At 39.1% G+C, this 12751-nt stretch overlaps 1 protein-coding gene across 1 annotated transcript in view; it reads left to right on the top strand.

The window, feature by feature from the left end:
* The first annotated feature begins 2055 nt into the window (after positions 1-2055).
* SPTBN5 (spectrin beta, non-erythrocytic 5) overlaps positions 2056-12751 on the top strand; it is a 98659-nt gene continuing 87963 nt past the window's right edge. The window contains 6 exon segments of the mRNA XM_075712881.1: positions 2056-2166; positions 4759-4926; positions 6192-6311; positions 7129-7286; positions 8166-8394; positions 11191-11822. Coding sequence (XP_075568996.1) covers positions 2056-2166; positions 4759-4926; positions 6192-6311; positions 7129-7286; positions 8166-8394; positions 11191-11822 — 1418 coding nt within the window.

Here is a 12751-nt window from a genome sequence, read left to right as displayed (position 1 = left end):
TAACATATCATTATAGCCAGATTTGGCTCTTAGCACTGCCTTTGCATCCTGCAAATGCAGATAGCATATTACAGACCTGTCTTCAGGTAATCATCTACCAAAGCAGGGAGCATTTCTAACAATTTAATAAAACAGGTGAGCTGTTGTATGGGACAGTAGCTCAACAAATAATCTTCCTTTGCACCTAAATTAAATCAGTTTAGTCATTGTTCAGGGTAGCTGCAATACTTGGATAACAACCCTTTAAAAAAAAGGGGCCCAGAGACATTCTGAGAACCATTTGGCAAATTCAGAAATGGCATTCTGATATGGGTTAACTATATGGGTTTATTACGTGGGAGGGAGTTAATATCACACCTCTGGCAGGGAAAGGCAATTCCTTGAATATCTGCTTTCCAGATGGAGAAAGTGGGCAGTGCTGAACTAGCCCAAAGGATCAGAAAATATTGTGAGGATCTTCTTTATAGTTCCATGTCCAACTTTGCTAAATTCTTCCTTTCATAATGTTTTCTTCCATGGTCATGATCCTTCCCTGTGCTGTTGCTGAACTGTTAGACTTCAATGACATCCTTGTTTTGCAGAAGTCAAGCACTGGGGGTTAAGAAACATCTGCCAAAAAAAAAAAAAAAATGACAATGTAGTAACAAATCATTGCTTCTGCATTTCCCACACCTTAACATCTTGTAAAATGGCAAAGTTCTTCATATTTATTAGAGCACGGAAAACTATCAGGCAAGCAACTTCCCATTTGCAGTGGCTGCTGTTGTTAGTTCCCTACAGATGTCTTCTCATACAGATAATGGGATTTTTTTTCAGTATTTATGAATTTATTTTTCAGTTTTATGAATTAAAAGCCCAGAATAGCTCAGAACTGGGCCTTCACAAAATGGACACAGCATATTTGGGAAGCAGGTCACCCTGCTCCACACCTCCACAGTTTGTCAGTTTGTTAATTTTTCATTCCCTTCTCTCTTTTCAGTGGGTTGACAGCAGCAGACACCTCTCTCCTCTTCCACCATTACAACAGGTTTCTTGGTTTTGCAGCTAGGCTGATATCCAGGTAATACTTATACTTATGGCAGTAGTCCAAGCAGATGATATTTCGTCACTAAAGATGTCTGCAGCTATGGATCTCTCACTGATTTTTTTTTTTTTTTAAGTGATTCTCTTGCCTTCGTAACAGCAAGGTCACTGCTGTTACAGATTTATACTGCAAGCCAAATGACTCCAAAAGTGTTGTTCATTTGAGCTGAAATCCAGTTTGTGTCACAGACTCTAAAGGGAAGACTGCTTCTTTCTGATCTTCCTGAATGTTCAGCTTGGGTGCTGTGATGAATCACAAGCCTAATTTTTCACTGGTATGGATGAAGCAGACAAGTCTGCAACAGCTGGGGGAAGCACTTCCCGACTCCCAGCCGAGGACCTTGTGCATGGGATTATGAACCTGTGTCACCATCCTTACAGTGACAGATATGCAAAAACTGAGCTCATGAGAGGAAAGAACCAAGTTAGTTTCATTTCCTCTCTAAGCAGTTATTTGATTTCTGTTGGAAATACTGTGGTCTGAAAGCCAACAGCAGCATCTCAGCCAGTCCTCAGAGAACATAACACGCTTTCAAGCACTGCATTGGAAGTGAGTTGCAGATCCCTTTTTCTGACAGGCCTAAGATCAGTTCTCTGTCATGTGCTTCCAGCAAACCCAAGGAAGTAATAGATGGCTTTCAGATCATGGTGCTCCTCATGGGATCAAGTGACTGGGGAGAGACTGAAAGAAAGTAAAGCTGAATAAATACATGTCACATTTTCATCCTGAAAGTAGAGATGCATTTTAAAAGGGAGAACTCAAGTAAGTTATAAACAAAGTTGAGTCAAATTAAAGTGCAAAGTACAAACAAAAGGAAATTAAGGTATTATACTGGGTGTGGTATTGAATCTTGTACCTGTTGGGGCTGGGTTCCCTACATACACTGGGCATGTTACTGGTTTTTGTAGCTGGCCAGGCAGATCTCTTCAGCACTGAGCACCTCACTGGAGTTTCTGACTTCCTAGGCGACCATGGATACTGAATATGAAAAAGATCATATAAAGAAGCTGCAGGAGCAGCGTATGTCCATGCAAAAGAAAACCTTCACCAACTGGATGAACAATGTCTTCTTCAGGAATAATGTAGGTAGCTCCTTCAACCTGGGTTCGGGGTTTTTTTTTTTTTCTGTTTTTATTTTATTTATTTCACCCACTGTATTCTTTCCTCTGTGTGTGTTATTTTTTGTATGTTTTTCCTGAGTGTTGTCATTACACATATATGCAAGCAAGGAAGCCTTTGACTAACCGGACTGCTTCAGTCTGTATCTTTTACTTTACATCTGTCTCCATTGTCCATGTTACCTGTCTTCCCTGAAATCAGGGTTCAGTTTTGTAGACTTTATAACCCTGTCATATTGTGATATCCACTGTATCTTGGTGATCATCTCAGAGGAAGATCTTTATTTGCTTTTCTTTTTCCTATAAGTAAAGTATCTGCAAATATCTGGATTTCCCCAAACAATGCTCAATTCTTAATTGCCTCGCCAAAATTTAAGACTTTCTGCTTTGCCTGATCAGTCCAGCTTGAGCTGCTGCTCAACGGCTTTGAAAAAGTTGCTTTAAGTCTAGCAATTTCAAACATATTACCATGGAAGTACAGACCAGTTTGGTTTCAATAAGTCTCAGGCTTCCAAAAAGCTTCAGAGCTAGCGTACAGTTGATTTGTGTGTGCAAGGTAACTCCAACACATTCCAGACGCCTCCAGGCTTACTGCAGATAAACTCATTTCAGGCACAATTGATGTAGCTGTGTCACACAGTAGCAAATTACATCATCCAAAACCAATTTCCTTTCCTAGATTCTGTAGCTGATATTAATAAAAATGGACCTTGGCAACACCAAGCAGGACCAGGCCTCTTGGTTCCATTCTAGCTCATCACTATTATATTATGTTTCAGTACTAGATGCATTTTTTTCAGTGTAATATTTTAAGCTGGTGATTGGTGCAAAGGCAGCCTCAGAGCAAAACAAACTTTTAAATTTATTTTTCTTACCGTGAGAGAACAACTGCAAAACACATTCTCATTTTGCCACCTGCAGAAAGTTAGATTTGTATGGTGTAGAAAATTATTTCTGTTTAGCTACAGATAAATATATATACTTTCTGATTTTAAAAACATCTTCAAGTTCAAAGATTAAAATGTCAGTCTTAACTTCCTGCACAGTACTTGTTAATGTATCATAAAAGCATGGGGAAAAAAGCCTGTGAGAGCTTTCCAACCATATACGGTAAGAAATGGTGCAGAGACTGGCAGCTTATCTAGGTCTTCTCAGCAATGTAGTCTCAGCTTTTCAACACACACTTCAACGTGATTGGATCATACTGCAGGACACTGCAGTATTCTCAGCTGCACTGTTGACTACGTCAAGTCTAGCACTAAGGATGCTGTTGGATTGAATTTGTTAAGCAATCTGTGATTGGTATCTTTATGAGAAGAATGATGCAACAAAGCTATTAATACTATTGCTAGGTGAGGCATAAAGCAGATACATGAAGGCTGTCTCTTTACAAATTTAAATGGAACTGTTCTTCAGTTGTAGAAGTGTCACAGAATATAACATCTTTAACTTTTTTATGGTAATATACTCTAGGCAGAATTTTAAGTTTATTTAATATGCAAAAAGAAATAAAGTTGGCAACTAAATAGAGAGTTATTCATGGAAATAATCAGTCAGAGAAAACTGTAAGTTCTTGTTCCACAGACAGTACAGACTTAAAGTCTCTCTGAGTTGCTTTTACACTTTCTTCTTTCTCTGGAGAAAGATTAATAATTGTTAAACTGATTAATAACTGGTCAGGAATGAAGACGCGCACGTCTATTACTTGTCCATTTTTTCCCCTACATGTAACTACTCTCAGAATTAAAAAAGCCACTACTTAACTTCAGACTTTTTTTTTTCTGAAGACAAAAGTATTATTTACTGTGATTTCAAAATCACAGTGAATTATTGTTGGGTGTGTGGTATGGTTTTAATGTCACTTCTTGATGGCTAGTGGCATAAGGCCAAAAGGAAATGACCAAGGCAAGTTCTTGTTAGGTCAGAGTACGTACTATGTCACCTTGTATTACCTAAGCACTGGGTGACCTCACTACTGGCAGAAATGAAATACATTTTTGTAAAAGATGTTAACCTTTTGCTTAGCGTGACATTCTGGGTAAAAACATGGAGACTTTGGGTGGTAGTGCAGGTCTAAGCAGGACATAACAGACTTTGTTGAGACTATGGAGTAAAAACAGAGTCATTGAATGGGATTATTAGCTCAATTTTTAAATGAAATGCATTGCTCAGAATAAAAAGTTGAAGAGATTAATTTGAATTGAAATAAAAAAATGTCAACACTTCCAAAATGTTTGATTTTTGAAAATGCTGATTTTCTTTTTTATATATATTTTCAAAACCTCCTGATCTTTTCTTTATTTGCCAGTTGTGGGTTTGGTTTTTTATTGGTTTGTTTGTTTATTTCTTACTTCAGCCTCCTTTCATAAATAATGTCAGTTGTCATGCAAATTCATTTTTTGTGAATTAACATTTGTTACTTTTTGCATATATACACTGACATACAGAAGACTCAGTGAAACAGGAAGAATGTGTTGTTTGTTTAGTATTAGAAGTAGAGTGTTCTGTGGGCCAAATGTTCAGCCAGAGTCTGTATTGTCTAACTGGTCTTTGCAGGTAAAGGTTGAGATAGAAGATATTTACACAGACTTGAAGGATGGTATCTCTCTCATGCAACTCCTGGAGCTGCTCTCTGGAGAAGCTTTGCCCAGACCAAACCGGGGAAAGATGAGAGTGCATTTTCTAGAGAACAACAGCAAAGCCATCACATTTCTGAAATCCAAGGTAAGTTAATATTGATATTAGAGATCACAATAACTTATGTATGTTACTAACTAATTGTAGTATTATGTTCATTATGATTTCCTCCTCTAATACACTATAAGATATCCTTTGAAGACAGACCAGGGGTTTTAGTAAAAGAAAAAAAAGTCATCAGATTTTAATTTCTTTGTTATTTGAGTAAAATTACTTATAAACAGCTAACGTTCCCCTAAAACAAGTCACACCTAAATGAAAATGTACTGCATTTCTGTATCTTTCTATAACTATCAGATGTTGGGGGATAGCGAACATCATTAGGCAAAGGTGAATCTACCTGGTATAAAAATAGAGATTCTAACAGTCTCAGCAAGTCATTGCAGTGGTTTTATTTGTTCCCGTTGTGCATCTTCATTTCAGCTACAAGTTAGTATGTCATTTATTTTCTTTTCCGAGCAAAGAATTTATTGTAGACCTCTCTGGAAAATCATCACACACAACTCTGTGATATGAATCCCAAAGAAGCAGAGGGATTTCATAGCACTAGATATGGGAAAGTATATAATGTCTGTATTTTTGCTAATTACGGAATAAATGCAGTACAGCATGGGGCTCCAGCTGACACATGCCTGCTAAGGGTACACGTCGTGTAAGGCCCGGTGGTATGTGGACATCCAGGCTCTGCCAGCTGGACCAGCCAACCGTCACTTGTCGCATGAGTCCAGCCTCCAGAGAGGGGATCACGCAGATAGCAGGAGCCCATGTAGCATGCTCAGACTTCTTGAAGAGATATTGCCTTGTTGACATGAACTACAACCCTGTTTGCTGCTCAAGTAAGAGTGGAGAAGGCAGCCATGGCTTGTTTAGTAGGACGTTTGTACTGTTTGGTGAGTCCAAGAACAAAATGCTGACTAGTTGGATGGAGACCAGACAGAGGAGATGGTCTCTGAGTTTGCCCTGCTGTCACTCCTTTGGAGGAAAGGAGCACTGAATTGTGTTTCTCTCCTCTCCTTAACCACCAGTTTTCAAAACCCTTATAAGAACTTTAAATCTTTGAGACCATCATCCCTTTGCCAGGCTTTTGCTGAAACTCATTCTTGGTGCACGTGAGAGCTAGGGTGTGAACATGGGAGCTCGCAGGTATATAGACAAATGAAGACATCATGTAAAACCCGTTTCCTTAAGAAAACAGCCTGAACACCCTCTTCAATAACAGCTTGTTACACAGATACCTCTTTCAGAGTGCTGGACATGAGTACTTTTGTGCTGAACGGATATCGGTTTATTAGCAGGTACAAGTAAAAGTGATTGGTCCTGAGAATATCGTAGATGGTGATAGAACCTTAATCCTGGGACTTATCTGGATCATTATACTTCGATTTCAGATTTCATCTATCAAACTTGATAAGGTAAAACAGTGTCTTTGTCTTTTTGCCGTAATAGAGTATTTCAAAGACTTTTTAGAGTTTCAGGCCAGCAAGGACCATTTTGATAACATTTCTCGACCATTTTGATCATGCGGGTCTTATAATATTACCCAGTTTCTCAGCCAGCAATTTCTAAAAGCAATTGAATCCATTTTATAGTTTCTCAAAGAGACAGAAATCAGTAACTGGGAGATAGATGGCATATTCTTGTTCCCCACTCTCTTCCAAACTTTTTACTGACTTTTCACTCCAGAAAGAATTTCTTTGACAACAGTTCTCTCTAGATTTGAACTGCATGCTTCTCCTTCGCTCTTTCTCTGAAGAATGGTATTCTTTTTCAAATTATTTAATATGTACTCTGAGTTTATGGAAGTTAAGATCCTATGAAGGTATTATGAAATCAAAGTAAATAATTTCTTACATTATACCAGGATACATTATATTTTGTTTCTGAGTTCTAGTTCACAGCTAAGGAAGCAAATAAACTGAGCTTTGCTTTCCACTTGATTTCTACAAACCTTGCAGAAGAGAAACATTTAATAACTTTTTAACACCTGCATTTCATATTATAATTTCCATGTTCATTCAATTCACTTTTACTTTAAGACAAAAATTCTACCTTCATGTTAAACCATTCTACCTTCATGGCAGATACAGTCTGCAAGTCATGACTTTGAGGGGATTTGGGAATAGGACAGAAGTAATACAAAGTGATCTTTGGGAACATAAGCGTAAATCCACTGATGCTATTTCTATATATTGTTCACACTGATTTTCCTTTTTCCTGCTCTCTTCACAGGAAGAATTTGGAGGCAAAGCTGATGTTCTATTTGCCAATGAAGCCTTACTACTCTGGTGTCAGCATAAAACTGCCAGCTATTCCAATGTGAATGTGAAGGACTTCTCCAAAAGCTGGAGTGATGGGCTGGCCTTCAATGCACTCATACATGCTCACAGGTAAGGCCTGATGGATTAGTTCAGGACAAGTTGCTCATTGCTGTTTCTAGCTCTGGTACTAGTTGTTCCAGGGTCTGAATTACAAGTATTTGTCAAGAAACTGTCAAATTCTCCATTTGCCCTTTCTTACTGAAGACTCTCCTTTCTTAAATGGATATTCTCTCTCTGAGGAAGGAAGGACTGAAAGTTCCTGCTTGGTAGTTCCTTTTGTTGGGCATAAAATCGAATTTCCAAGGGAATAACACACATCTGACCAATGCTGCTCATTATTTGGTCTTAGCCCCTCAGTCACATTCCCATTGCTCTTTTTCAAAAGTTATTATTTTAGAGACTGGTTTTGTTGTATGAACTTTGTGAGCATGTATACCTTCTAGTTCAGTTGTAACAGAGTAAGAAAACTCTCAGTCTCTTTCTTCCTTCTCTGGCCCTTTGAAAAAGTGTGAAGAAAACAGCCCAAGGCAGGAGAGACAGACCACCTGGGAGAACCTTGAACATTTCTTCTCCAATTAACAGTTCTGCTGCATCATCTGGCAGGATACCACAGTGTAATCCTGTAACTTCCCCAGCTGGGAGACACATCCCTTTTCAGAATTGCCTCTCTAGTGGGCTTTGGTTTTCACCCATCAGTGAAGAGGAGAAATAAGTGAAGGGCAGAGATTTTCTGGGAGTGGTACTTCAATTTCATAAGGGACAATTTTCTTCCTGTTATGTAGGCCAGGGCTGATGTTCTTGAACGAACCTCAGGGTCAGACAGAGGAATTTCAGCATTAATGTCCCATTCCTTAGTCTCATAAACAGTTTATGGTTTATAATCTGAAAGAATTTATGACAAACATAAATCTTTCTTCACCTCCATGCCCTGTTCTTCTCCTTGCCCAGGCCTGATCTTATCCACTATAGCTCACTGCGGCAGGACCAGCCTATCAAAAACCTGAACAATGCCTTCGATGTCGCTGAGAAAGAGCTAGGAATCAGCAAACTGCTTGATGCTGAGGATGTGGCAGTACCCTTCCCTGATGAGAAATCCATCATGACTTATGTGTCATTGTATTACCACTACTTCTCTAGACTGAAACAAGGACAGACAATACAAAAGCGACTTACCAAAGTAAGTGCATTGCTATCTTCAGAAATTAAAAGGTAAATACATAAAGCTAAATTTGCATTGGAATTATTTTTTTCTTGTGCAAGCTCAATTTCAGGATCATTTGAACTGAATCAAATGCACAGCCGTTTGAAAGACCTTTTATCATCACTTGAATCTTGAGAAGTGTCTGTAGACTCTCTGATCTCTAAAGGGGATTGCATTTATCTCACTGAAAATTAATCCCTTTTTGACCTCACAGTTTCTGTTTGAGAACTGATGTGGCTCCAAGGCAGCTTGAGGCATACAGAGCTCGTTAATCTTGGGAGGATTGCTGCTGGGCAAAACAGACGTAGTCAACAATTTTCTGATTTGATAGGAAACATGATCCCTTATTTTATGAGACTGCTTTGGATTTTTATTTCCTATGAAAAGCCTCATCCTTTCTTTCTAACTCCTTAGTCAGGTACAAAATGCCAAAAAAAAAAAAAAAAAAAGACGTGAAAGACGTGAAAAACGAGGGAGTGCAAAAGAAGGGGAAACACTACTAAGGGAAAAAAAACCCAGAGCTAAAAAATTTTTTTTTTTTCAGTTTCCACATACATTTTGTCTCACTTATGATCATGACTTATATTAAAAACTTGATGGAAAACTGAAAAAACTTTGTGGTTTTTCAACTGAAGGCCACTTTCCTTTGAGCAGTTTGTTTTCTACCTTCAGAATAACCTCTTCTGGTTTTGTCAAAAATACAAAACAAATAGCCCGCAGAAAACCTACACACCCCGGATGGGTCCTACATGAACATCTGGACTCGGAGAACTGCCTGTGCAGTTGAGAGGGGCAATATATTGCTTAATAGAAGGCACAAAAATCCAAACTAAGAGTTTCCTGGTGGTGACAAGGTGAAAAGCTTTTGCAAAGCAGGGTTTGCTCAGCTAACAAAGTGGCCTGGGACAAGAACAAGATGATCCTGAAACATGTATCAGTAACAGTGGTGTTCTCTGAAGATAAGTGTTAGATAAGAGCAGGACTTGGAATTCAGTCAAACTAAGATTGGGCATCAGTGAGGATAGTGGGCAGTAGGATTTGACTGGTCTACACATTGAGTGTCTGGATTTTGGCCAGGAGACACTATTTTTCTTCTGATAAACCTGAAATAGTCCTTGAGTCACTAAGCATGTATTAGAGGAACTGTAAGGATCAAATAGGCTGTAACTTTTGTATTATGGGAAAAACCAGAAAGTTTATTTCTTACTCTGTCCTTTTTCAGCTCTTGTTGTGCTCCACTGTTCTTTCCATTTTGTATAAGCATATTTATTCTTTCTTTTCTCTCTCTCTTTCCACTTACCTGCTTCTTTTTCTCTCTTTGCCTCCTTCCCTATTTCTAGCCTGTCTCTAATACCGCATTCCTGTCTTCCTGCATTTCTGACACATACAAACATTCAGGAGGAGAACAAAACAGATGTTAATCTCTTCATGTCCTTAGGCCACTCAAATAGGCAGCTCTGAATTTACTAATAGGATTGGGGAGGGAAGCCTGAATGTGTCAAGGAACCATTTGAGTTCAGACTAAGTGTGTGACTAGGATGGCAGAGAGAATCAGCCTGGGGAGGTAAAACTCCTTTCCCCCTCCCATGCGAGGTGATCATGCATTTGCTAGGATCTTTCAGCAAGAACTGGGTACGATGGCAGAAAATACAGAAGGGAGCCCTGATGTCATGGTCTGCATTTCCTGCACTAAAGTTGGTGCTGTTTTACTCCTCTTCCAACACTGTGACACTTATTCATTGGCAAGTGCACTTTCTGGTAGGTAAATGCAGATTACCACTTGCAGGGACTGGGTCTTCGCTCAGTGCCACCTCCCTTACTAATCTGCCTGTTTGGAGTAGGCGGGCTCAGGGTAATGACAGAGGCAGACATCGTTCAGCATTAAACCTGATGTCTGCAGGAGGGCTACTAAGTTAGGGTGAGGAAAAAATACAATATAAAGTAAAAAGACAAAGAGGGAAAAAAAGGTAAAATGGAAAGAAAGGGTGATTTTGCTCTAACACTTTTTACTTCATTATGGATTTCATTCTAAATGTTTGCTCCAGTGTTTACCTGAACTTGAAATAAAGGCAGGTCAGACCACAAATGAAACCAATAAGTGTCCTGGACTTGGAAAATTAGTATTAAATCAGAGTTAACATCCTTACCAAACCCCTGTTTGGCTACTAGACATTCTTTAATAATTTATATAAAGAAAAACAGCTCCAACAGAAGAGATTGAGAAGGGGCTGTTTGACCACTGTCTGCTGTGGGCATGTGAGAGAACCAGGATCTTGTCAGATGGTCTCCTACAGCCTAAGGTGGTGAAGCTAGGTGGTGCATATTAGATGGGATAGAATTGGTTTGGGTTTAGGAATGAGAATGGAAAAAAAACCCTGATTTTTTCCATTGTGAAACAAAAAACCTGAACCCTCAGTTTGGGATTCTTGCTTTCTAGTCAGCCCGCGTAGGAGCTGCTGACTGTCTCCACATGCATGCTGTTTATTCCAAAATTAAACTTTTCTTAAATAAAAACTGAAATGAGACATTAAATAATATTTCTTTGTCTGTGCTTTATAAAAGGTTATTCTAGGATTTCACCTGGCCTCAGATGTGATAGCTACCACCATATTGGTATAAAAATGTGATGACTGACAACCTGCTTGTTAAATACTTATTGACACATATTCAACAATTTGAATCCCATGTTTGATTTATGAAGATGTTTTCTGTTCACCTGCCTTGCTTCATTCTGCTTCTTATGTGGCTTGTAACCTCATATTCCTATCACAGATCGTGTTCTTCCTGAAGGAGATAGATGACTTGAAGCTTCTATACGAGCAGATGGTTTCTGACCTCCTGAAATGGATTAAACAGAAGGTGGCGGAACTGGATGACCGTAATTTCCCCAACTCTCTTCAGGAAATGTGGCTGCTCATGGCCAACTTCAAGACTTTCCGCACTGTGGAGAAACCCCCCAAATATCAAGAGAAGGGTATGATTGAAGCTCATCTCTTCAACATCAGGACCAAGCAGAGAGCCAACAACCAACGGCCATACTTGCCCCCAGAGGGGAGGATGCTGCAGGATGTGGAAAAGCACTGGATTATCCTGGAAAAGGCAGAGCACAACCGGGGAAAAGCACTGCAGAAGGAGATGCTGAGGCTAGAAAGGCTGGAACAGCTAGTCCAGAGGTTCCTGAGGAAGGCAGCCCTGCGTGAGTCCTACTTGGAAGACATGAGGAAAGTGATTGGGAAGCAGGACTTCTGGCCGGAGAGCGCAGACAGGATGGAGGCTGCCAGTAAGAAGCTAGAAGCCATTGTGGCAGATGTACTCCCCAGGAGGGAACGCTTCACAGCTTTGGATGAAATGGCCACAGTCATCAGCCAGGAGAACTATCATGGCAAAGATCAAATTGTGAAGAAGTGAGTGGCTGTGTAGTGGTGGAGGTTGAAATTAGCTGAAATTCTATGGTGCGTGGAAGAAAATGAATTGTAGCTATGAATCGTAGCTCCGTTCCTCATGAGTAGAACTGGCAGGAATTTGTTCTACCTGTGAACAGTTTCAGCAGATAAGACAAATGTTTCATCGTTTTTAAAATTTTATTTTTTTTCTTGAATGATCAAATCCTCAGACTGATTTCTGATGAAAATTAATTTTAAGATATTTTCATTGTATATGAAAATACTTGTTCTGCCAAAAATCCTATGTTCCATCAAAAATGCTTAGAGGGATACATTTTTTTTCCAAATCAACACATTTCTTTTTCAGTGTGTAGTCTGGGGAGATACAGATTAGTGAAGGCACAATGCCTTCTCAGATTGACTCCAGTTTGGAGCAAATCTTGAGAAATTATGACTTCTCTGATTGTCAATATAGCCTGATTTGGGAATGGCTAAGAATGCCATACAAATAACTTCTCTTGTAGTATTTCAGTGCTTTTCTAAGTTCAGACAAAATCAGAAACCTGTGGGAAAACTAACAAAAACAGTTATAAAAGAGTAAACCAAACTCTTTATGAGATCAGATTGTGACTCATGATATGGTTTAGATTATTTTTTTTATTTTAGGCAGCCATTTAAAGACCGCTTCTTTTTCCCAAGCCTTTCCATTGTCTCAGATGAAAGCAATGTGTGATGTCAGGATCCATAAAACATAACGTCTAAATTTAAAAAGTCAATGAGAGTTGATTTGCTAGTCAAAATTGCTCCCCGTGATCACACTAATTAGATAACAACATTGCTTTGACCTGTTTTTTGATCATGGGCTGTCCTCTTGCACTAGTGGCAAGAGTTGTGTGTGTTCATTTAGCTTCTCTAAAGCTGCAAGCACTGAGAATCTCCTAGTGCTGTGC

Source organism: Pelecanus crispus, chromosome 6 (genome assembly GCF_030463565.1).
Source record: "Pelecanus crispus isolate bPelCri1 chromosome 6, bPelCri1.pri, whole genome shotgun sequence".
Lineage (NCBI taxonomy): Eukaryota > Metazoa > Chordata > Aves > Pelecaniformes > Pelecanidae > Pelecanus > Pelecanus crispus.
This window is presented reverse-complemented; position numbering and strand designations above follow the sequence as displayed.